Source organism: Bufo gargarizans, chromosome 10 (assembly GCF_014858855.1).
Source record: "Bufo gargarizans isolate SCDJY-AF-19 chromosome 10, ASM1485885v1, whole genome shotgun sequence".
In the NCBI taxonomy this organism is placed as follows: Eukaryota; Metazoa; Chordata; class Amphibia; order Anura; family Bufonidae; genus Bufo; species Bufo gargarizans.
In genome coordinates, this window is record NC_058089.1 from 29,657,418 (window position 1) to 29,683,539 (window position 26,122).

The 26,122-nt window shown below is 42.2% G+C and overlaps 1 protein-coding gene across 1 annotated transcript in view; it reads right to left on the reverse strand.

Moving 5' to 3' along the window:
* LOC122920027 (mucin-5AC-like) overlaps positions 1-26,122 on the reverse strand; it is a 207,562-nt gene that overhangs the window by 161,964 nt on the left and 19,476 nt on the right. The window contains exons 3-9 of the mRNA XM_044269237.1: positions 16,904-16,948; positions 15,431-15,692; positions 15,231-15,348; positions 10,034-10,118; positions 9,363-9,469; positions 7,231-7,447; positions 5,976-6,101 (exon numbers count right to left, since the gene is read on the reverse strand). Of these exons, the coding sequence (XP_044125172.1) occupies positions 5,976-6,101; positions 7,231-7,447; positions 9,363-9,469; positions 10,034-10,118; positions 15,231-15,348; positions 15,431-15,692; positions 16,904-16,948 (960 nt within the window). The remainder of the gene's footprint in view (positions 1-5,975; positions 6,102-7,230; positions 7,448-9,362; positions 9,470-10,033; positions 10,119-15,230; positions 15,349-15,430; positions 15,693-16,903; positions 16,949-26,122) is intronic.

Sequence of the window (26,122 nt, forward strand, 5' to 3'; positions counted from 1 at the left end):
AATTGCTAAATTGGGAATTGTATTTCAACCCAGAACAAGAAATGTGCTTGAACGGACACTAAATAACTCGCCCAGCTACAGCACTAGGGACAGATTTAGCTGGATATAAATTTGAGGCCTAGTATTTAGGCGCTGGGTGACCGGTATGGATTTAGTGACAGAATTAGACTGGGATATGGCCAAAAAATGAACAGACTATTGCTGGTTAAATGCACTTGGTGTGACAGCTTCACCCTGATGTAGGCTTTAGCCAAAAAACAACCACACCATTGAGGGTTAAATGCACTTGGTGACAGGCGCAGCTTGCCCCTGATTTTGTATATGGCCAAAAAATGAACAGACTATTGCTGGTTAAATGCACTTGGTGTGACAGCTTCACCCTGATGTAGGCTTTAGCCAAAAAACAACCACACCATTGAGGGTTAAATGCACTTGGTGACAGGCGCAGCTTGCCCCTGATTTTGTATATGGCCAAAAAATGAACAGACTATTGCTGGTTAAATGCACTTGGTGTGACAGCTTCACCCTGATGTAGGCTTTAGCCAAAAAACAACCACACCATTGAGGGTTAAATGCACTTGGTGACAGGCGCAGCTTGCCCCTGATTTTGTATATGGCCAAAAAATGAACAGACTATTGCTGGTTAAATGCACTTGGTGTCACAGCTTCACCCTGATGTAGGCTTTAGCCAAAAAACAACCACACCATTGAGGGTTAAATGCACTTGGTCGCAGCTTGTGCTGGCGCACCACAAGACACAAAATGGCCGCCGATCACCCCAGAAAAATGAGACTGACAAACGGTCTGTGCAGCCTAAAAACAGTGAGCAATTGAGGATCAGCAGCTCAATGATCCACAGCTGCAGATCGATCAGTTAATCAAGTCCTTTGGAGGAGTTAATCTGCCTAATCTCGCCCTACTGTCGCAGCCGCAACCTCTCCCTACGCTAATCAGAGCAGAGTGACGGGCGGCGCTATGTGACTCCAGCTTAAATAGAGGCTGGGTCACATGGTGCTCTGGCCAATCACAGCCATGCCAATAGTAGGCATGGCTGTGATGGCCTCTTGGGGCAAGTAGTATGACGCTTGTTGATTGGCTGCTTTGCAGCCTTTCAAAAAGCGCCAAGAAAGCGTCACAAAAGCGCGAAGAAAGCGACGAACACCGAACCCGAACCCGGACTTTTACGAAAATGTCCGGGTTCGGGTCCGTGTCACGGACACCCCAAAATTCGGTACGAACCCGAACTATACAGTTCGAGTTCGCTCATCCCTATAAAACACTAGAAAAATTGCTGGTGAGAAAATTACGACACCAGTGGGAAATTAGATCATTAACCCAATATATAAAAGCTGGTATAACGCCACAAGGGCTAACACTATTTAAACCACCAGCTTCTGATTTATGTGGGGAACGCTTTGATTTACAATGGGAATGTTTTTTTTAAAATACAGTCTACAGCACTGGTACAATTAGTGATACAAAGAAGGGAGGAATTAGTACTAGAACTAGAACAGGCAATAAAAGAAAAAAGGGTAATAATGGATACCTTTAGAAAGGATGATGACTATTTGAGATTCCAGAATGAATTATTCACAAAATTAAATAAAATGGAACAAGAAATTATTGAGAAAAAAACAAAAAAAATTTCTATAACATCTAGAAAACAAACAAATATCCAAAGACCCTCCACAGTCAAAAATGGAGATTGTATAACAAGAGCGAGTGATATTACAAAAACAACTAAAAATCCCTTTAACACCATTGACAATCTAACGGTGGGGGATAAAAATAAAAAGAATGGAGTAGAAAATTCATCGTCTTTTTTAGTAGGAAGTCAGGGATCCAAAAATCAGGATCTAATAAAATACAATTCCAGACCCAACCACCAATATTTGAAACAACAACAGAAAGGGGCTCATTCACAAACACGATATCAGAAGAACACACCAGACAAACAAATATCAAAATCAACCATCCCTTGGTCGTTTTCCCTATCCAAGGAAACACATTTTCCAGCAGTCTCACACAAGGAGTTATAAGTAGAAACACAGAAGATAGATGTAGTATCAAATATGAGACCAAGGATTTTTTCAGCACAAGCACAAATACACAATGTGTTCACACCGGTGAACACGGTCACAAGAAAAAGAGAACACGAAGGAGTAGAAACAAACGAAGGGCCGAAGTTAAAAATGGGCAAAGCACAGGAGACAATATAATTAATCTGAGCACGAAAGAATTAACTCAATCACAGAAGTCACTATTATCAAAAGGTTTGAAATTTGCCCCTAGTTCCCAGTTGAGCAAATTCGACTGTTATATTGGTATTGAAAAATACATAAAAAAACTATGCTGTAAAAAATATTTTATGAAGAACAACCTTGACCAATTAAATCAAGTACCATCAGAATACCAACATGTTGATGTCAAACTAAAATCTAAAATGTATCCAAAACAAGAATTAAGCAACGAAATGATTACGTTTAGAGGGGCAGTAGAGGCAGATCTCAGAAAACTTAATCCAAAACAGAAAAGTAACATAAACCTCTCCAAACAAGAAATACAGGCGATAAAAGAACTTCAGGCAGATCTAGAGATCACAATACGCCCAGCCGATAAAGGAGGGGCGATTGTGATCCTAGATACTGAATCATACAAAAAAGAATGTCTTAGACAATTGTCTGATGTTACAACATATACACAACTAAGTGAGGACCCTATAGACATATATTTTAAAAAACTGTCACTGTTATGTAATAGAGCTAAAGAACAAGGCATTCTAAATGTAACAGAGTGCAATTTCATCTTAGGCACCCAGAAAAGACTGCCTATGTTCTATTGTATCCCCAAGATACATAAGGACTCGGTCAATCCTCCTGGAAGGCCGATTGTCTCTGGCATAGGATCGCTGACATCTAATCTGTCTCAGTATTTAGACAGGTTTCTGCAGCCCTATGTCAGAGACATACCTTCGTATCTTGGGGATACCTCAACAGTTGTGGCCCTCTTGGAAAATATGTATTGCCATCCAGATTGGATACTTGCCACGCTAGATGTGAGCTCTTTATATACGAGCATTAATCATAGGCAGGGTATACAAGCAATATCGAAAATTTTGTCCCAAAAAAACAATTTAGTAATAGAACAATTACAGTTTATATTAGATGGTATTGGTTTCGTGTTAAGTCACAATTATTTTCAGTTTGAGTCCAATTATTATTTGCAGACGACTGGCACCGCCATGGGTACCAGGTTCGCCCCGAGTTATGCCAATCTATTTATGGCAGCATGGGAACAGGACATCATTTCCCCCAAACTCGGGGCGGACCTGGTCCTATGGCGGCGCTATATCGATGATGTTTTATTAATATGGAGAGGCTCATATGCCTCACTAATGCAGTTCATACAAGAAATTAATAATAATGAGCTCAACCTGAAATTTACGGCAAATATCAATTCACAAGCTGTTGAGTTCCTGGACTTGCATATACACAAAAAACAGGAAACACTGGTCTGTAGTACGTTCCAAAAAGATGTAGCCAAAAATAGTTTCATTTTAAGCACAAGCTGCCACCTCCCAAGGTGGCTCCTAAATGTCCCTTACTCCCAGTTTAGACGTCTAAAACGAAATTGCACAGAAAAAGAACAGTTTGAGGCAGAGGCAGAACACCTGAAAACACAATTTTTAGCTAAAAAATATTCCAATGGACTATTGGAGGATGCAATCAAAAAAGTAAGACAATTGGATAGAACTACCTTTTTTAAATCTGAGGTAATGTCTAAAAGGATTAGAGATAAAGAACAAACTGCAAAAATGATTCTCCCATTCAATAAAGACTATTGGATGGTGAACAACATCATACATAAACATTGGCACCATCTAAAAAACGATAAAATCTTGGGCTCTATACTCCCGGCTCTTCCTCCAATTGTTTATACCCGGGCTCCCAATTTAGGGCTGCAAGTAGCCCCCACGATAAGAAAAAAGAGCATAGAACCAATGATAACTCCATGGTCCAATTTAAAAGGGTTTTTCAGGTGTGGTTGCTGCCATAATTGGCAAACAGACCCACTTTGAGAGAAATCTGAGAACTATATCTTCAACATCTAATGATTTCAAGTGGGAGATTAAAGAAATTCTATCGTGCAATAGTAAGGCAGTTATCTATGTTATACAATGCCCATGCCCGAAAACAGTATATAGGACGGACCAAAAGAGTGTTCAAAACTAGGATCGCAGAACATATTAATAACATTAAAAAACAATCAGAAACACACCCCCTGTCAAAACATTTCAAATTACATCATGCAGGAGATCCTAGTAAATTGAGATACTGTGCCATCCAGTCAGTTAAATTAGACTGGAGAGGAGGGGACTTCTTGGCAAAAATGTCCAGACAAGAATCAAAGAAGATCTTTGAGTTTGGGTCCCTGATGCCACAGGGACTGAATTCAGAGATCGAAATTTTTGGTTTCCTATAGGAGAGGGTGGTAGGACCACATGGTTAGTCGGTGTTGGGTTGTTGGCGACACGCCGACTTTCCCTGCGTTCCTCCCCCCCTCTCCCTCCAACGTAGATCAGTCCAGGACCTTCAAACTCAGGATTCAGCTATAAAGTTGTCAATACCATACCATCATTGCTTATCCATGTCTTATTTTTTTTTTTTTTTTTTTCATTTTCTATCTCATTTATTTTTCTATCTCATATGTCTATTTGTATTTTTATTTCTATTTTTATTTATCTTTAGTTTATTTTTTTTTTTTTTTTTTTTTTTTTTTATGATAATTGTATTCTATTTTATTTTATTGTCCCTTTTACTGTCCTTTTCTATATAGAAGGTTTTTATGTAAAAATAATGTCTATAGTTCTTTTTATATTTGGTACTATATAGTATATATATGTTGCCCACAAAGCTTGACACATGTGTGTCAAAAACCCTCTGTCTGGATCCATGACAAAATCAGGCTGCAAGTGATAAATTCCCTGCAGCCAACTAATTAAGAATCCAGACCAGATATTTCATCAAACCCAAAAAGGGGATATAAAGACATGTCCAGCCAGTACACAGGTAGCATTTCACATTTGCCTACTGAGGAAGGAACTACGGTTCTGAAACGCGTCTAGGATAAATCAGTGTGAACAGGACCCAGCCAGTGGTGCGCTATTTCTGTCTAAGCACAAAAAAAGGATCCGTGCTATTTATTATCTAGAACCACCCAAGAAAAATCCATGCGGCAACGGCAGCGACTTAATCTTTAAAGAGGACTGATTCAACTACCATCTAAACAGTTCCTGTGAAGGGGAGTCGAACCCCGTACCGGTATAGCTCTGCTACACGAACTCCCGCTACTCCGCTGGCGCAGGTGGATGTCATCACCGACCAAGTGAACCATCTACAGGTCAGGTCACGTGAGACGCCGAGAAGGAGAAGCGGTGATACTACCTCGTGGCAGGAGGTAGTCAGCAGATACCGCTACGAGAATAAGTACAAAGTACCCCCCGGATATTATAAGAACATTCCGTGGACCGCAGGGTGGATATCTTCTTACCGATTGGTATGTTGAACATTTGGCAAGTCATTTTATAACTATCTGAACATTGTCAAAGTATGGATTCAATGCGCTATTGACCGACACCACACAGCATAATCAAGTGGTCCTATTATCCCTTTGGAGTACTCCTGTTAGTTGGGTATATGCGTGAGCTCCGCATCCAAGATACCCATATATTTATGCTATTTTGATATACTACTAGGATATGTTTTATATTTAGTGGGCAATTAATTTTATTAATTTTATTATTTTACAATTACAACAGTAAATAATTGTGATTTTTATTAAGTGTAATAAATGCAAAAATACTGTGAGCCAGTCTAATTGTGTTTAAGTATGCATTAAAGTTTGCATAAAGCTCCATATCTTTGAAGTGCTGGAGAAAAGAATCACAATACAATAAAAAAGAAAAATCTGTTTACCCGGAGTACAAAAGCAGCCATCAGTGCCATGGTCTTCACAAACCTCAGTTCTCTCTGTATTGGAACATGTATTGGGGCAAGGGGAGCCACTTTCTTGGTATACCATATTAGGGGGGCATGACAGAGCTGAAAACACAAAAAGACATCAGCTTTGGTTACAACAGGTAACGCAGCAAAAACTGTTTATTGAATATAGCGATTGTTTCATGCAATAGGCCCCAGGAGAAGATGTTGCAATCTTACAGTCTTCTGAAATATGTTAAAGGGATTGTCTTGTTTAGAAAACCCTCTTTCAAATACTCTATTAGGGAATTTTGGTTAATAGTTCAAGTGAAAAGATAATGCAAAAGAGACTGAAGGACTTGGTATGTCCATACATTACATACGTCATCAATTTATAAATGATGTGTAACGCTTAATTTCGCCCAGCATTGGACTGGGCCATTAGAGAACCATCAGATCTTCTGTTTGGCCCAGGCTCTGATACTGTAGGGGCTCCGAAAGTCCAGAGAAAAGAAAACATTTGGAGCGGCCTTTGGAGACAATAAATTGTCACTAGGGTCTACGTCTTTGAATCAAAATCTATTAGACTTTATTGAAGATATGGGGTTTGGATCCCGATAATTTTTTTCTCTGGTGGGCCCAATGAGTCCTAGTCTGATCCTGATTTCCCCTGTGATGGTGCTGAAGGGAAACTGAGCAGTTACTGCTGATCTGTTGCCAACAGTGTGATAGTTTGTGAGCAGCTTATTATCAGATGAGGACCTTTTACAGAAAAGGATATCATCCAAAGCACTGGTAGCATTGGGACTTCAAATTCAACCAAGGACAATATCTGCATCTATAGCTCCTGCCTTTAATGGATTTTAATTGACTTTCAAAGGAAGTCTGTCACCTCCAAAATCAGTTTCAAAGTACTGCAAATTGGCATGTACGGTAGGTGTCCAAAAACGTAACTGCCAAGGTGCTCAGAAAACCTTATTTGCATAAAAATAAGAGGACTGGAATCTCACAAAAAAAGGTATGTTTATGTTTCAGTGGACCTATGTTACAAAGTGGTATGCCTACTTTTATACTGATTTTGGAGATGACAGACTTCCTTTATGGGGGTCCACCTCTATTATGACCATCGAAGATGGAAAAGAACTAGAAGTTTTCTCAGCCAGGTGTATAAATTTAGCCTTTGTACATGAAGTATCCTTACAGTATTTATGCATTGTTATTTTGTATTAGTTCTATGCTTCTTTACACTTACGGCACATTTTTGGGGTTCTCCAGCTCCCAGGGACTCCACCAGCGTGAGTGCACTGCCGTGAATACTCAGTAAACGCACCACACAGGCAGCGCATTTTGTCCTTCGCATCACACTGACAGAGGTCCTGCACACACATATCTATGTAATCCATAGGTTTTAGAATGGTGTTACAATTGGAGAAGGCGGCAGAGGTCAGAATATTCTTACATATTTCACCCTGTATCAAAGACACATTTGTTAATGGTGTGAACTCATTTTACATTTAACAATAATATTTCACAAACTACCATTTATAATATAGTAGAAAATTAAATCATATCTTGAAAAATAGGAGAACAGCCACAACAGGTGTAGAGGTAGAAATTTACAACAGTTTTATACACCTTTGGGCCAATAGTCTCCACAGCGTTGGTGCAGGTAAAGACATAGTGGCAGACTAGCATGACTTGGTATGGAAAAGGGCCTGCTGACTGTAGGCTGTTGACATGTATAAGGGTTGACATGTATAAGGTTTTTTAGTTTTTTTCCTAGTCCCCCTAGGAAATAATTATTAAAGTTGTAATATGGATTTTATATGGTAAGATTGATGTGATTGGTGTATATGTTGTTAAAAAGAAAATAATAAAAAAATAATAAAGACATGTATAAGGGTTAGGACGGGAGCTTTGCAGGAACATATGTGGCCCAGAAGTCTGGAAATTTGGCTATAGACATGGGGTAGCAGCCATGTTGCCTACCCTGTCACATGTTTATGTCTGCTATTTTTTGCATGAATGAACATTTATTTAATAAAGAAGAAAATTCTTGAGAAGATTGGAAGCTGTCAGCTTTACTTTACATGTTTGTGGCTGATCATGATGTGTGCCACATGTTTACTGGTTTTATGTGTTATGACCAGTGGGTGAATATCCGCTGCCCCATGTGACCAATTCCCTCTGAGGGTGATGTTTGAGCACACCCCTCATTCTTCACACGATACCTCTGATGGTGAGGAGAGACTTTCCCGAGGGGTGTACCAGATGCTACCCCAGAGGAAAATTGGAACACAAGGGAATCGGGACCACAGAGTAAACCCACTGGACTGAACTCCAGGTGACACAATACACCCAGTGAATGCTGGGAGACCAGAGGCTGACCAGACGAAAGCGTAGTCAGGGTACGAAGGCAGAAATCAGGGAAGGCAGCAGTGAGGAGGCAAAGTCAGTAAACATAGATCAAGGTCATGGCAAAGTCTGCAAAACCTAATCCGAAGTCCGATACACAGAATGACAAGAACCAATAGAACACCTTCACTCAAATAGGAAACTAGACAAACTAGGAACCTAAGTTGCTCCGGTGCCTTCCTGTAGAAGGAGGCACTTTTATATACCTCCTGCAGACCAGCTATAGGCATGGGAAGATAGAGGCTGTGTGCAGACTGCTTCACAAAGGGAGGAGAGACATGTCCACACACACCCTAAATACACACAAAGAACTCAGAGCGCAAGCTCTGCTCAGAGCCAGGAGGGAAATGCTGGTGGTAGAAATGCAAACCACAGCTAAGAACCCCGCTGTCTGCACCTGTCAGCACGGCGTGCAGCAGCGGGAAGGAGTGAAGAAGTTTGGCTCCCGTACCTGTGTGTGGGGACAGAATCGCAGGTACTGGGAGCTGGGCTAACATTATGTCATAATATCGGTCAAGTAGAGATAGCTAGTGTCAAAATTGGGACTTTGCAAGGTGTGATCCATGATAGTCAATGTTTAGAAATATTTTATATCTGCCCCTTGTTCCAGTTCCTCCAATTTGGTCAATGGTAGAGGAGTTAAATATTCGGTGTGGACCGATTGCAATATGTTATAAGTGCCAGATGTTACAGTATAATTTTACAGTAATGTTTTATTAAATTGATTTTACCGGTACTCTGCAAAATGTCATCATGTCATAATAATACAATTAAATAGATATGTTACATGTTTTTGCATGTATGTTTTTACAAAATAATTTGCTGTGAGTGTCCGGGGGATGGTGATTGGATTAGATTTTATATTCAATGCCCATTAGAACTAATTCCAAAAATGTTTGTTAACAAATGTATTCTCATGCATACCAATTAACTCAGAAAAAAAATATTTTTATTGTTTTTTTATTGTACCTTATCTTTGCAATATTTCGGAGTGAAATCGGGCACATCTAGACACTCTTCAGTAGGACCACTAATTTTTTGTAAATTTCCATATTGCACTGGAGAGAGCGGTTTACCTGAATAAGGAATAGGCAAAATGTATTATAATTTTACAGAAACTGAAAACTTCAGATGCTGTAATTTGGAACTATTTTTACAGATATACATTGCTTCTTGCAGAGAATACAATAGTGCATGCAGACACCAATAGTGGGACATGTAGTCCATTCGAGTCTCTAATATTGAAAAATATGAACTCTAGTCTTTTCCATGTACGTAAAACCTAAGAATAATCTTTAAACAGGAAACTAGAAAAGCTAGGAACCTAAGTTGCTGCGGCGCCTTCCTGTAGAAGGAGGCGCTTTAAAATAACTCCTGCAGACCAGCTATAGGCAGGGGAATATAGAGGCCATGTAGTAGTCCATTTGAGTCTGTAATATTGAAGAATATGAACTCTTTTCCATGTATGTAAGATGTAAGGATAAGCTTGCATGAACGACTGAATGACCGGGCTGGGAGCCTGGGCTCCATCTTTGCCCTTTCAAGGTCTTTCATGCTCTTTCCCCCTCTCATCTGTGGAAGCCACTTTATTTTTACTATATGTACTGAATGAATGCAGAAGGACTTGAATAGTTTCTTACCATCTAATTTGAATCCACTGACACCACTAAAATCACCACACAGTCCACAGGTTTGCTTTGCATATTTTTTACGGTTCAGTTTCAGCTACAAGATAAAACACAATTTTTAAAATGACTAAAAATAAAGCCAATGTCTTGTTCAAATTGTGACCACACCTACACAGACATCTGATCACGTTTTGTCTTCTTAACATATAATGACGATACCTCCTTTTCCCCATAGGCTATTAGGGCATTGACTTCCAAGAATGGGTTCTCTCACATGGAAGCTTCACTAAGAGGGCTGTTAAAGTGAACTTGCAGTAGGACTGTGAGAAAATGTCCAGCAGACATAAAGCACTGTCATGTAAAATAGTATCAACTTTTATTGAATAACTTTAACCATTGATTTTTTAACTTTAAAACCATTTTAAAACATGGATCAGAAGTCGACTTCGGTACTGGCTGGAACCTCGGTACTGAAGCAGACTGCATACCCATGTTCTAAAATGGTTTTAAAGTTCAAAAATCGAATTCCAAAGTAATTCATTAGTTGGTGATAATAAATTTGCGTTGCCGGGGCTCCATACGTTTGAATGCTGTATGGAAATGTATCTCTGTATAACATTCAAAGTTTTGAACGAATTGGCTTCAGATCTAGGATCCGAAGCTCGATCTGCTAAACACTAGTGATCAACAAGCACAGTGACGTACATTGTATAGTGGCTGAGCTTGGTATCGCGCTCAGCCCCATTGACTTCAATGAGGCTAAATGCGATACCAAGTACAGCCACTATACAATGTATGGCGTTGTGCTTAGTAACATAGTAGCATAGTACATAAGGCCAAAAAAATACATTTGTCCATCCAGTTTGGCCTGTTATCCTGCTGCGAGAAGGTTGTGCCACTCACAGGAGATATCCCCACCGTGACCCCCGCCGATCAGATATTGATGACGTATCCTGAAGATAGGTCATCAGTATCAAAATCCCATAAAATCTTTTTAATATAAAAAATAAAAAGGATCTTTCTAAGACATTACTTAATTATTTTAAAATATGGGGTGTATGCAATCTAGACCCAGTAATTTGTATATTTTAATATTTTTCACAACGCCATTGCAGTTACTTCTGTGTCAGACAGGTCACATTTAATGGGGAGTTTACTTTGACACGTTGCATTTCATCTGACAATTCATTTTTCTTAGTGAATAAAGTGGAGAAAAAAATATTTTATGGATTGTTTTCTCCTTATCACCCTCTACAACTTCTCCCTCATCATCCTTAAAGGGCCAATACTTTTATACCATTTATATCATTGTAGAACCATTTAGCATTAGTTTTACTTTCTTTGGAAATTAGCCTTTCTGTCTCCAGATTTGCTGCTTTTATCTGTCTTTTACATATTCAATTTATAGCCTACTTGACTCCACATGTTCATTTCCCTCACTTAGATCTTCCGGGAGTGTGGGCTTTAGACAGAACTTTACATAAAGGCACAACTCTCTTCAGTTTTTATGATCCTTCCTAAATAAACTGTAACCCTTATTATGCCATTGGGCTCCTATGACCAGTTTTAAAGACAGGCAGGGACACAACAAAGTCACTTTAAAATGGTGTATTGCTTGTTCAGCTTGTTTCAGTTCAGTTCAGCCGGATCGCAGCCGGGACAAGTAATCAGTCCATGTCATACACAATAAAGTCATGCAGGCTCAGGACTCCTTTAGAAGTGTAACAACAGTGTCCACTATGTATCTTATTGGACACTCTAGCTTTTGGCTTCCACTCCACCAAGGCTGCGTACCCTCGTGGCACATCTCAGGTGCACCACAGCAAACCACGATATGTATCTCCTTAATAGGTTTCTTGCAGCATTCTGGGAGATAAATACCGTCCTTCATATATGAGGCCTGTCACTGCTTCACACCCTGTATGTTAACCACTAAGTTATAGTTATAATCCAGCCATGTCTCAATTATTCCCACTATGTCCTCCTCAGGCATTACTAATTCCAGTTCACCAATTTTATTGGTCAGGCTTCTGGCATTAGTATACATACAGTCATGTGAAAAAATTAGGACACCCTTTGAAAGCATGTGGTTTTTTGTAACATTTTTAATAAAAGGTTATTTCATCTCCGTTTCAACAATACAGAGAGATTAAAGTAATCCAACTAAACAAAGAAAACTGAAGAAAAGTCTTTTCAAGATCTTCTGTAAATGTCATTCTACAAAAATGCCTATTCTAACTGAGGAAAAAGATAGGACACCCTTGCCCCTAATAGCGAGTGTTACCTCCTTTGGCTGAAATAACTGCAGTGAGACGGTTCTTGTAGCCATCTACCAGTCTTCGACATCGGTCTGAGGAAATTTTACCCCACTCCTCAATGCAGAACTTTTTCAGCTGTGAGATGTTTGAGGGGTTTCTTGCACGTACAGCCCTTTTCAAGTCACCCCACAGCATCTCAATGGGATTCAAATCTGGACTTTGACTTGGCCATTCCAGGACTCTCCATTTCTTCTTTTTCAGCCAATCTTTGGTTGATTTACTAGTATGTTTTGGGTCATTGTCATGTTGCATGGTCCAGTTCCGCTTCAGCTTTAATTTTCTAACTGATGGTCTCACATGTTCTTCAAGCACCTTCTGATACACAGTAGAATTCATCGTGGATTCTATGATGGTGAGCTGACCAGGTCCTGCTGCAGCAAAGCAGCCCCAAACCATGACACTTCCACCTCCATGCTTCACAGTTGGTATGAGGTTCTTTTCTTGGAATGCTGTGTTTGGTTTACGCCAAACATGTCCTCTGCTGTTGTGTCCAAATAATTCAATTTTGGACTCATCTGTCCAAAGAACATTATTCCAGAAGTCCTGGTCTTTGTCAACTTTATCTCTGGCAAATGTCAGTCTGGCCTCGATGTTTCTCTTGGAAAGCAAAGGTTTCCTCCTTGCACACCTCCCATGCAAGTTAAACTTGTACAGTCTCTTTCTGATTGTAGAGGCATGTACTTCTACATCAACAGTAGCCAGAGCCTGCTGTAGTTCTCGAGATGACACTTTAGGGTTTTTGGAGACCTCTTTTAGCATCTTGCGGTCTGCTCTTGGGGTGAACTTGCTGGGGCGACCAGTCCTGGGCATGTTGGCAGTTGTTTTGAAAGCCCTCCACTTGTAGACTATCTTCCGGACAGTGGAATGGCTGATTTCAAAATCTTTTGAGATCTTTTTAAATCCCTTCCCAGACTCATAGGCTGCTACAATCTTTTTTCTGAAGTCCTCTGACAGCTCTTTTGCTCTCACCATGGTGCTCACTCTCACTTCAACAGTCAGGAGCACACCAAACTAAATGTCTGAGGTTTAAATAGGGCAAGCCTCATTCAACATGCAGAGTAACGATCTACTAATTATGTGCACCTGGTGTGATATACCTGTGTGAGATCTGAGCCAATTTAAGAGGGAATACATGTGAGGGTGTCCTATCTTTTTCCTCAGTTAGAATAGGCATTTTTGTAGAATGACATTTACAGAAGATCTTGAAAAGACTTTTCTTCAGTTTTCTTTGTTTAGTTGGATTACTTTAATCTCTCTGTATTGTTGAAACGGAGATGAAATAACCTTTTATTAAAAATGTTACAAAAAACCACATGCTTTCAAAGGGTGTCCTAATTTTTTCACATGACTGTAAGAGGTTTTTGGATATTTTTTACCCTGTTCTAGTCTCTCCCTCCATTCCACCCCAGTTCTCTTACCTTGCCCTAGGTCACTATCAGCACTATTCTCCACTCCTATAATGAAATTACCTGCCCCCCAGTCCCTAGTTTGAACACTCCTCCAACCTTCTAGCCATATTCTCTGCCAAAACAGGTACATCTTCCCCATTGAGGTGCAGCCCATTCTTATGATAGAGCCTGTAGCTGACAGAGAAGTTATTGACTCACTTGTTAACCTCTCTAATCTCCCCCTGCCTTTATGTTGTGGCTGGTAGTATTTCAAAATATACTAGCTTTGAGGTCCTTGTCCTGAGCTTGCAACCTAAATCCCTGAAATCAGGAACCTTCTACCTACCTCTAACTTTATCATTGGTACCAATGTGTACCATGACTGCCGGGTCTTCGCCAGCCCTTTAATCTATCAACGCAATCTTCGCTATGTCAAACTAGAGTGCCAGGAAGATAACACACCGTTCGACTATCCTGGTCTTTGTGACAGATCGTCCTATTGGTACCCCTAAGGATTTAGTCTCTCACTACCAGCACCTGCAGGAGGATGTTATTAAATGGAAAAGGAGGGTATAAAGACTGGACTGCATGAGTTTTAAGGACAGCAGCACCACCTTCATGAATCTTCAATGGTAATTAGCATACAACATGCAGTTCATTAGAATTTCATTTTCTACATAATGCTAAAATGTACAATTTACACGGAGGCATTTTTTTCAAAGCAGTATAATACTAGTCCTATCACATAATGTACAGAGTTGTAAATGTTTTGATGCATCCTATGAAAAGGTTGATCATCAGGATTATGAAATATCCTAAGAATAGGTCATCAATATTAAAGGGGTTTTACCATAAAGACAATATATCCCATATCCACAGGATAGAGGATAAGTATCTGATTGGTTGGGGCTTGACCACTGGGGCCCTCACCAGTCACAAAAACAAGTTGGGTTCTCTACTGTTTCAATGAAGTGCTAGTAACACTTGTGTGCTGCCGCTCCAGTCAGCTGTATGGGGCTTTTAGAGAGCTATCTCTGGCAGTCCCATAGAGTTGAATGCAGGGGCAGACAAGAATGGGGAGCATAGGTCCCCATTTTTGTGATCGACAGGGGTTCCAGCAGTTGGACCTTTTCCAATCAGATATAAACCTCTATCCTGTAGATAGGGGCTACACTGTCTTCATGGGTCAAGCCCTTTAAAGCCATGAAACACTCCTTAAAATGTTAGAAATTGTAGATAATTGCTACCAGAGCTACATGTTTATACAGCTACACCTGATGGCAATGGAAGCAATATAAGAACTAGGGTCTGCTTAGTTGAGTCTGCCAACAGTCTTTGCAGGGAACTTGCCTGCTCTGCAGCTGTCCAAGATATCTCTTTTCAAAGACTCCTAGACATAGGCAATGTGACTTTAATAAACCCCTATAGAGTGGTTCCCCTGTGCAGTGTCAGTGCAAAGTCATATACTGTACAATATACATAAGCAACTATATCTTCATTTACCAGCAGACTGTCTTTTCCGTTCCATAGCAGAGAAATATCACTGGATACTTTGATCTTGATGTTGTGGCCGAGTTTGCCAATATGAACCCTAGACTTTTCAGCAGGAATCTCTTTCACCCTACGAAATAAGTGTCATCAGTTTCCATTTTACAATGAGACACTAAGCCTAGATGGTGAAAAGAAGTTAAAGAACAACTTACATGATCCCATCCATCATTATAGTATTATCTTTTAGTTCCAACACCACTCCCTTTAATATTGCTGTTATTTGGTTTATAACAGGGATGCCCTTTACCACAGTGCGTCGGATCTGAATGTTGAAGTCTTCATTGTTGCTTTTGCAGTGGGAGGCAAATACATAATTGCATGTGCCAGGAAATGTGTAGGTATCTCCATCAAATGTTTTGAAGTGATAATTTCCCCAAGTGCTGCAAACCTGTCCACTGTGACTTTTAAATTGTTCTGCAAAAAAAAAAGTGTCTGGAATGAACAGTAGTCTTTTAATGTGTGAAGATGTTATCCAACAACTGGAAAATCACTGTGTTAGTATGATTCAAATTTAGGTGCGGAATCTGCCCCACCATTTCCTGTGTTGTCTGCACAGTTTTTTTGTAGGTGGTTTTCCATTTGAAGTGATTTCAACAGGATTTTCGTGTGGTTTTTAGGCCCCCTGTTGATTTGAATCGTAAGTTCCATGTGAAATCCACTCCAAGAATGAACATTTTTTTATTTTTCTACAATGTGAATTATTATTCAACATCCATATAACTGCAGTTTGTGGTGGTTGAACATTTTGTTGTAGCGACTACCACTGTCATAAATTGCTGGCGAGCAGCTTATTTCCCCAAGAACAAAAGGATAGGGCATGCTAAAATCCATCCTTATCTCCCCCAACATCTAACATTTGGAAAAGTCGGGGGCCCCATACACATTTGATAGTTATCTGTTTTGGAGGATATGCATGTACTATGTACAGGCAATTTAAATGGGAAAAGCTGGTTCAACAAATATTGCATAGATCAATAGTGCAGATGAATATAAGAAACATTGTTACATTTAATAAGAGTAAAATGCCTCTTTCTCCCTCTAACAACATGTTTCCTGTCATCTGCCTAGGTTTCTATGGGTAGCAAGTGCGTCTCTGTCTTTTAAAACAAGCTTGTTTACTGTATGTCTATTCTTTCTCCCTGCAACTCACTCGCCTCACCGCTCTTTATAGTCTTTTATGGGCATCCTGTATTCCTTTGGTGAGAATGTTACTTTAGGAGGGAGTCGGGGAAGAAAGAAACATTTTTCTCTTGCAAAATATATTAGAAAGATTTTGATATTCATCTGTGCTATTGGTTTATGCAAAATGTATTGTGGCTAAAGATTCAGTATAAGTTGTATTCTATTAATTTATTTCTCCAGACTTTCTATCCTTAGGAATCCAATAGGTGGCCCGGCTCAGTGATTGACCGTCTGAGAAGGACCACCCATTGGGCTCCTAAGCAACAAAAAAAAGTAATACTAAATATTTTCCTATAAAACTATACATAAATCTTCTCAATTCCTCCTGTTCTATAACATGCTGCCTACATATAGAACTGCATGGTCAATGTGATAGATTCCTATTAAGTAACACCGCAAACATTCAAATAATTTACATTTATTCATGCACTTCTATTACTTACGTATTGGAGATGGGGATGGTTTTATTGGACCAGGTTTGCGATTTCCTGAAATACAATACACGCTGTTGAAATTCCAGTGTTACTGTCACAGTAATTCAACATTGTGAAGAAATATGATCACACTCAGATATGATCATGATAGTTATGTATCCTCTCCCACTTACTCATTTAATTAGCTGTGTTAACCCCTTAGTGACAAAGCCTGTTTGGGCCTTTATGACCAAGCGTTTTTCTTCCTTTTTTTCATTGTCTCGTTCCAAGAGATATAACTTTTTTTTTTTTTTGTCTATATAGCTTTATGAGGGCTTGTTTTTTACGGGACAAGTCGTAGTTTTTAATGGCACCATTTTGGGGAACACATAACTTTCTGATTAACTTTTATTAACTCTTTCTGGGAGGGAGATGGGGAAAAATAGCAATACTGCAACTGCGTTTTTACATTATGAATTTTACGGCGTTCATTTTTCAGTACAAATAACATAATATCTTTGTTCTCTGGGTCAGTACGATTACAGTGATACTAAATACTAGATTTTTTACAACTTTTTTTGCAATAAAACCCCTTTTATTAACCCAAAAAATTATTTTGCACTGACACTTCACAAGACCCATAACTTTTTAATTTTTTTTTCTATGGAGTTGTGTGAGGGCTTGATTTTTTAGGTACAACTTGTATTTTTCATTGGTGTAATTTTGGAGTAAATGCCGCTTTTTGATCGCTTGTTATAACGTTTTTTTCGGTGGAAACTAAGAATAAATTAGAATATATATTTTTTTATGGCGTTCACCATAGGGGATAATTTATGTAATATTTATGTAGTCCGGGTCATTACGGATGCGGCAATACCAAATATATGGGGGATATTTTCTTTTTGCAATTTTTTTCATTGAAAAGCGTATTTTCAATGGAAAGAAAAGCATATTTTTTTATTTTATGGAATTTTATTTATTTAATAAATGTGCATTTTTTTCAATTTTTTTTACTACTTAAAAGTCCACAAGGGGACTATAATATACAGTATTTTGATTGCTTTTAAAATGTGATGCATTATCTCTATAATGCATTACATTTCAATAGCAATGCTATTCAAAGATTGACCAGCAGGCTGTGCCAGAGAGGCACAGCCTGCTGGAGATAACTGCAGACAGGCTCGGGGCCCTTATCGGAAGCAAGGTAAGCTTCCCAACACATCAGCACCCCGCGATCGCATTTTCGGGGTGCTGATGGGAGACAGAGGGAGTCCGCTCCCTCTGTCACCACTTTACATGCAGCGGGCGCTATTGCGCCTGGCATGTAAAGGGTTAAACAGCTCGGATTGGCACTTCTGCCAGTCAGGGCTGTTAGAGCAGGGGAGCCGTGCAGCGCTTAGACTGGGCCGCCGTAAAAACGCGGCGGCTCAGCCTAAGGCCACTTAGTGACCCCCATAAAAAGGCGTATGGGTCGTCACTAAGGGGTTAAATAATAGACTAGGTATATGTTATTTTTCCTACAAGCTGTTCAGGCAGGACTACTTATAGTTTCTAATTTGCTCTACAACAGGAAATTTAGTATTAAGTCCTGTTTGTCATGTATATTATAGTTTGTGTACTTATACTTTGCTATAGAAGGGACATGAAATGATACACATGATCTTTATCTACTCAATTTCACAAACAAGTATGTGCAAATATGCTGGCAAACCAGACATGCAAGGTTTACTAGTGTTTCTTGATAAACTGTGTATAGCATTCTATACATTTACATTTAAAATATAATTTTTAATTTTTGTGGAACACTTGAATTTATAGGCCCAATAAATTCGGTGATTACTGCAAGTGAACCTTCACTTGTTTTCTTCTAGTCCCAAATGCTGTATAGAAAATTATATATCCTTATTGAGGTCTGAGCTCTGTTAATAAAATAGATTTTTTTCCTATCCCAGCTATGACTTTCAATTAGAGTTGAGCGAACACCTGGATGTTCGGGTTCGAGAAGTTCGGCCGAACATCCCGGAAATGTTCGGGTTCGGGATCCGAACCCGATCCGAACTTCGTCCCGAACCCGAACCCCATTGAAGTCAATGGGGACCCGAACTTTTCGGCACTAAAACGGCTGTAAAACAGCCCAGGAAAGGGCTAGAGGGCTGCAAAAGGCAGCAACATGTAGGTAAATCCCCTGCAAACAAATGTGGATAGGGAAATTAATTAAAATAAAAATTAAATAAATAAAAATTAACCAAAATCAATTGGAGAGAGGTTCCATAGCAGAGAATCTGGCTTCCCGTCACCCACCACTGGAACAGTCCATTCTCAGATATTTAGGCCCCGGCACCCAGGCAGAGGAGAGAGGTCCCGTAACAGAGAATCTGTCTTCATGTCAGCAGAGAATTAGTCTGCATGTCATAGCAGAGAATGAGGCTTCACGTCAGCCACCACTGCAACAGTCCATTGGCATATATTTAGGCCTAGCACACAGGCAGAGGAGAGAGGTCCCGTAACAGAGAATCTGGCTTCATGTCAGCAGAGAATCAGTCTGCATGTCATAGCAGAGAATGAGGCTTCACGTCAGCCACCACTGCAACAGTCCATTGGCATATATTTAGGCCCAGCACACACACAGGCAGAGGAGAGAGGTCCCGTAACAGAGAATCTGTCTTCATGTCAGCAGAGAATTAGTCTGCATGTCATAGCAGAGAATGAGGCTTCACGTCACCCACCACTGCAACAGTCCATTGGCATATATTTAGGCCTAGCACACAGGCAGAGGAGAGAGGTCCCGTAACAGAGAATCTGGCTTCATGTCAGCAGAGAATCAGTCTGCATGTCATAGCAGAGAATGAGGCTTCACGTCAGCCACCACTGCAACAGTCCATTGGCATATATTTAGGCCCAGCACACACACAGGCAGAGGAGAGAGGTCCCGTAACAGAGAATCTGTCTTCATGTCAGCAGAGAATTAGTCTGCATGTCATAGCAGAGAATGAGGCTTCACGTCACCCACCACTGCAACAGTCCATTGGCATATATTTAGGCCTAGCACACAGGCAGAGCAGAGAGGTCCCGTAACAGACAATCTGGCTTCATGACAGCAGAGAATCAGTCTGCATGTCATAGCAGAGAATGAGGCTTCACGTCACCCACCACTGCAACAGTCCATTGGCATATATTTAGGCCTAGCACACAGGCAGAGGAGAGAGGTCCCGTAACAGAGAATCTGTCTTCATGTCAGCAGAGAATCAGTCTGCATGTCATAGCAGAGAATGAGGCTTCACGTCAGCCACCACTGCAACAGTCCATTGGCATATATTTAGGCCCAGCACCCAGGCAGAGGAGGGAGGTCCCGTAACAGAGAATCTGTCTTCATGTCAGCAGAGAATTAGTCTGCATGTCATAGCAGAGAATGAGGCTTCACGTCAGCCACCACTGCAACAGTCCATTGGCATATATTTAGGCCCAGCACACACACAGGCAGAGGAGAGAGGTCCCGTAACAGAGAATCTGGCTTCATGTCAGCAGAGAATCAGTCTGCATGTCATAGCAGAGAATGAGGCTTCACGTCAGCCACCACTGCAACAGTCCATTGGCATATATTTAGGCCCAGCACACACACAGGCAGAGGAGAGAGGTCCCGTAACAGAGAATCTGGCTTCATGTCAGCAGAGAATCAGTCTGCATGTCATAGCAGAGAATGAGGCTTCACGTCAGCCACCACTGCAACAGTCCATTGGCATATATTTAGGCCCAGCACCCAGGCAGAGGAGGGAGGTCCCGTAACAGAGAATCTGTCTTCATGTCAGCAGAGAATTAGTCTGCATGTCATAGCAGAGAATGAGGCTTCACGTCAGCCACCACTGCAACAGTCCATTGGCATATATTTAGGCCTAGCACACAGGCAGAGGAGAGGTTCATTCAACTTTGGGTAGCATCGCAATATAATGGTAAAATGAAAATAAAAATAGGATTGAATGAGGAAGTGCCCTGGAGTCCAATAATATATGGTTATGGGGAGGTAGTTAATGTCTAATCTGGACAAGGGACGGACAGGTCCTGTGGGATCCATGCCTGGTTCATTTTTATGAACGTCAGCTTGTCCACATTGGCTGTAGACAGGCGGCTGCGTTTGTCTGTAATGACGCCCCCTGCCGTGCTGAATACACGTTCAGACAAAACGCTGGCTGCCGGGCAGGCCAGCACCTCCAAGGCATAAAAGGCTAGCTCTGGCCACGTGGACAATTTAGAGACCCAGAAGTTGAATGGGGCCGAACCATCAGTCAGTACGTGGAGGGGTGTGCACACGTACTGTTCCACCATGTTAGTGAAATGTTGCCTCCTGCTAACACGTTGCGTATCAGGTGGTGGTGCAGTTAGCTGTGGCGTGTTGACAAAAGTTTTCCACATCTCTGCCATGCTAACCCTGCCCTCAGAGGAGCTGGCCGTGACACAGCTGCCTTGGCGACCTCTTGCTCCTCCTCTGCCTTGGCCTTGGGCTTCCACTTGTTCCCCTGTGACATTTGGGAATGCTCTCAGTAGCGCGTCTACCAACGTGCGCTTGTACTCGCGCATCTTCCTATCACGCTCCAGTGCAGGAAGTAAGGTGGGCACATTGTCTTTGTAGCGTGGATCCAGCAGGGTGGCAACCCAGTAGTCCGCACAGGTTAAAATGTGGGCAACTCTGCTGTCGTTGCGCAGGCACTGCAGCATGTAGTCGCTCATGTGTGCCAGGCTGCCCAGGGGTAAGGACAAGCTGTCCTCTGTGGGAGGCGTATCGTCATCGTCCTGCCTTTCCCCCCAGCCACGCACCAGTGATGGACCCGAGCTGCGTTGGGTGCCACCCCGCTGTGACCATGCTTCATCCTCATCCTCCTCCACCTCCTCCTCATCCTCGTCCTCCTCGTCCTCCAGTAGTGGGCCCTGGCTGGCCACATTTGTACCTGGCCTCTGCTGTTGCAAAAAACCTCCCTCTGAGTCACTTCGAAGAGACTGGCCTGAAAGTGCTAAAAATGACCCCTCTTCCTCATCCTCCTCCTCCTCCTCCTGGGCCACCTCCTGTTCCATCATCGCCCTAAGTGTTTTCTCAAGGAGACATAGAAGTGGTATTGTAACGCTGATAACGGTGTCATCGCCACTGGCCATGTTGGTGGAGTACTCGAAACAGCGCAACAGGGCACACAGGTCTCGCATGGAGGCCCAGTCATTGGTGGTGAAGTGGTGCTGTTCTGTAGTGCGACTGACCCGTGCGTGCTGCAGCTGAAACTCCACTATGGCCTGCTGCTGCTCGCACAGTCTGTCCAGCATGTGCAAGGTGGAGTTCCACCTGGTGGGCACGTCGCATATGAGGCGGTGAGCGGGAAGGCCGAAGTTACGCTGTAGCGCAGACAGGCGAGCAGCGGCAGGATGTGAACGCCGGAAGCGCGAACAGACGGCCCGCACTTTATGCAGCAGCTCTGACATGTCGGGGTAGTTGTGAATGAACTTCTGCACCACCAAATTCAGCACATGCGCCAAGCAAGGGAAGTGCGTCAAATTGGCTAGTCCCAGAGCTGCAACGAGATTTCGCCCACTATCACACACCACCAGGCCGGGCTTGAGGCTCACCGGCAGCAACCACTCGTCGGTCTGTTGTTCAATACCCCGCCACAACTCCTGTGCGGTGTGGGGCCTGTCCCCCAAACATATGAGTTTCAGAATGGCCTGCTGACGTTTACCCCGGGCTGTGCTGAAGTTGGTGGTGAAGGTGTGTGGCTGACTGGATGAGCAGGTGGAAGAAGAGGAGGAGGAAGCCGAGAAGGAGGAGGTGGCAACAGGAGGCAAAGAATGTTGCCCTGCGATCCTTGGCGGCGGCAGGACGTGCGCCAAACAGCTCTCCGCCTGGGGCCCAGCTGCCACTACATTTACCCAGTGTGCAGTTAGGGAGATATAGCGTCCCTGGCCGTGCTTACTGGTCCACGTATCTGTGGTTAGGTGGACCTTGCTACAGATGGCGTTGCGCAGTGCACACTTGATTTTATGGGATACTTGGTTGTGCAGGGAAGGCACGGCTCTCTTGGAGAAGTAGTGCCGGCTGGGAACAACATACTGTGGGACAGCAAGCGACATGAGCTGTTTGAAGCTGTCTGTGTCCACCAGCCTAAATGACAGCATTTCATAGGCCAGTAGTTTAGAAATGCTGGCATTCAGGGCCAGGGATCGAGGGTGGCTAGGTGGGAATTTACGCTTTCTATCAAATGTTTGTGAGATGGAGAGCTGAACGCTGGCGTGTGACATGGTTGAGACGCTTGGTGACGGAGGTGGTGGTGGTGGTGTTGGTGGTACATCCCCTGTTTGCTGGGCGGCAGGTGCCAACGTTCCTCCAGAGGCGGAGGAAGAGGCCGAGGCGGCAGCAGCAGAATAGGCCGAGGCGGCAGCAGCAGAAGAGGTAGCAGGGGGAGCCTGAGTGACTTCCTTGGTTTTAAGGTGTTTACTCCACTGCAGTTCATGCTTTGCATGCAGGTGCCTGGTCATGCAGGTTGTGCTCAGGTTCAGAACGTTAATGCCTCGCTTCAGGCTCTGATGGCACAGCGTGCAAACCACTCGGGTCTTGTCGTCAGCACATTGTTTGAAGAAGTGCCATGCCAGGGAACTCCTTGAAGCTGCCTTTGGGGTGCTCGGTCCCAGATGGCGGCGGTCAGTAGCAGGCGGAGTCTCTTGGCGGCGGGTGTTCTGCTTTTGCCCACTGCTCCCTCTTTTGCTACGCTGTTGGCTCGGTCTCACCACTGCCTCTTCCTCCGAACTGTGAAAGTCAGTGGCACGACCTTCATTCCATGTGGGGTCTAGGACCTCATCGTCCCCTGCATCGTCTTCCACCCAGTCTTGATCCCTGACCTCCTGTTCAGTCTGCACACTGCAGAAAGACGCAGCAGTTGGCACCTGTGTTTCGTCATCATCAGAGACATGCTGAGGTGGTATTCCCATGTCCTCATCATCAGGAAACATAAGTGGTTGTGCGTCAGTGCATTCTATGTCTTTCACCGCTGGGGAAGGGCTAGGTGGATGCCCTTGGGAAACCCTGCCAGCGGAGTCTTCAAACAGCATAAGAGACTGCTGCATAACTTGAGGCTGAGACAGTTTCCCTGGTATGCATGGGGGTGATGTGACAGACTGATGGGGTTGGTTTTCAGGCGCCATCTGTGCGCTTTCTGCAGAAGACTGGGTGGGAGATAATGTGAACGTGCTGGATCCACTGTCGGCCACCCAATTGACTAATGCCTGTACCTGCTCAGGCCTTACCATCCTTAGAACGGCATTGGGCCCCACCATATATCGCTGTAAATTCTGGCGGCTACTGGGACCTGAGGTAGTTGGTACACTAGGACGTGTGGATGTGGCAGAACGGCCACGTCCTCTCCCAGCACCAGAGGGTCCACTAACACCACCACGACCATGTCCACGTCCGCGTCCCTTACTAGATGTTTTTCTCATTGTTATGGTTCACCACAACAACAAATATATTATTTGGCCCAATGTATTGTATTCAAATTCAGCGGGATATAAATTTGAGGCCTAGTATTTAGGCGCTGGGTGACCGGTATGGATTTAGTGACAGAATTAGACTTGGAAATGCACAGAAGCGTGTGTGTGAAGTTATTCTGAATGACCCAATGTGCACCTTGAATATTATATACCCTTTTTGGGATAGATTTCAAATAGCTCTGATATAGCAGGAACCACTAAATTATGAAATTGCTAAATTGGGAATTGTACTTCAACCCAGAACAAAAAATGTGCTTTGACGGGCACTAAATAACTTTCCCAGCTACAACAGTACAGCGGTAACGAGAGATTTAGAGGGATTTAAATTTGAGGCCTAGTATTTAGGCGCTGGGTGACAGGTATGGGTTTAGTGACAGAATTAGACTTGGAAATACACAGTAGCGGGTGTGTGTGAAGTTATTCTGAATGACCCAATGTGCACCTTCAATATTATATACCCTTTTTGGGATAGATTTCAAATAGCTCTGATATAGCAGGAACCACTAAATTATGAAATTGCTAAATTGGGAATTGTACTTCAACCCAGAACAAAAAATGTGCTTTGACGGACACTAAATATCTTGCCCAGCAACAACAGTACAGCGGTGGGTAACGAGAGATTTAGAGGGATTTAAATTTGAGGCCTAGTATTTAGGCGCTGGGTCACCGGTATGGATTTAGTGACAGAATTAGACTTGGAAATGCACAGAAGCGTGTGTGTGAAGTTATTCTGAATGACCCTATGTGCACCTTCAATATTATATACCCTTTTAGGGATAGATTTCAAATAGCTCTGATATAGCAGAAACCACAAAATTATGAAATTGCTAAATTGGGAATTGTACTTCAACCCAGAACAAAAAATGTGCTTTGACGGACACTAAATATCTTGCCCAGCAACAACAGTACAGCGGTGGGTAACGAGAGATTTAGAGGGATTTAAATTTGAGGCCTAGTATTTAGGCGCTGGGTGACAGGTATGGGTTTAGTGACAGAATTAGACTTGGAAATACACAGTAGCGGGTGTGTGTGAAGTTATTCTGAATGACCCAATGTGCACCTTCAATATTATATACCCTTTTTGGGATAGATTTCAAATAGCTCTGATATAGCAGGAACCACTAAATTATGAAATTGCTAAATTGGGAATTGTACTTCAACCCAGAACAAAAAATGTGCTTTGACGGACACTAAATATCTTGCCCAGCAACAACAGTACAGTGGTGGGTAACGAGAGATTTAGAGGGATTTAAATTTGAGGCCTAGTATTTAGGCGCTGGGTCACCGGTATGGATTTAGTGACAGAATTAGACTTGGAAATGCACAGAAGCGTGTGTGTGAAGTTATTCTGAATGACCCTATGTGCACCTTCAATATTATATACCCTTTTAGGGATAGATTTCAAATAGCTCTGATATAGCAGAAACCACTAAATTATGAAATTGCTAAATTGGGAATTGTACTTCAACCCAGAACAAAAAATGTGCTTTGACGGACACTAAATATCTTGCCCAGCAACAACAGTACAGCGGTGGGTAACGAGAGATTTAGAGGGATTTAAATTTGAGGCCTAGTATTTAGGCGCTGGGTCACCGGTATGGATTTAGTGACAGAATTAGACTTGGAAATGCACAGAAGCGTGTGTGTGAAGTTATTCTGAATGACCCTATGTGCACCTTCAATATTATATACCCTTTTAGGGATAGATTTCAAATAGCTCTGATATAGCAG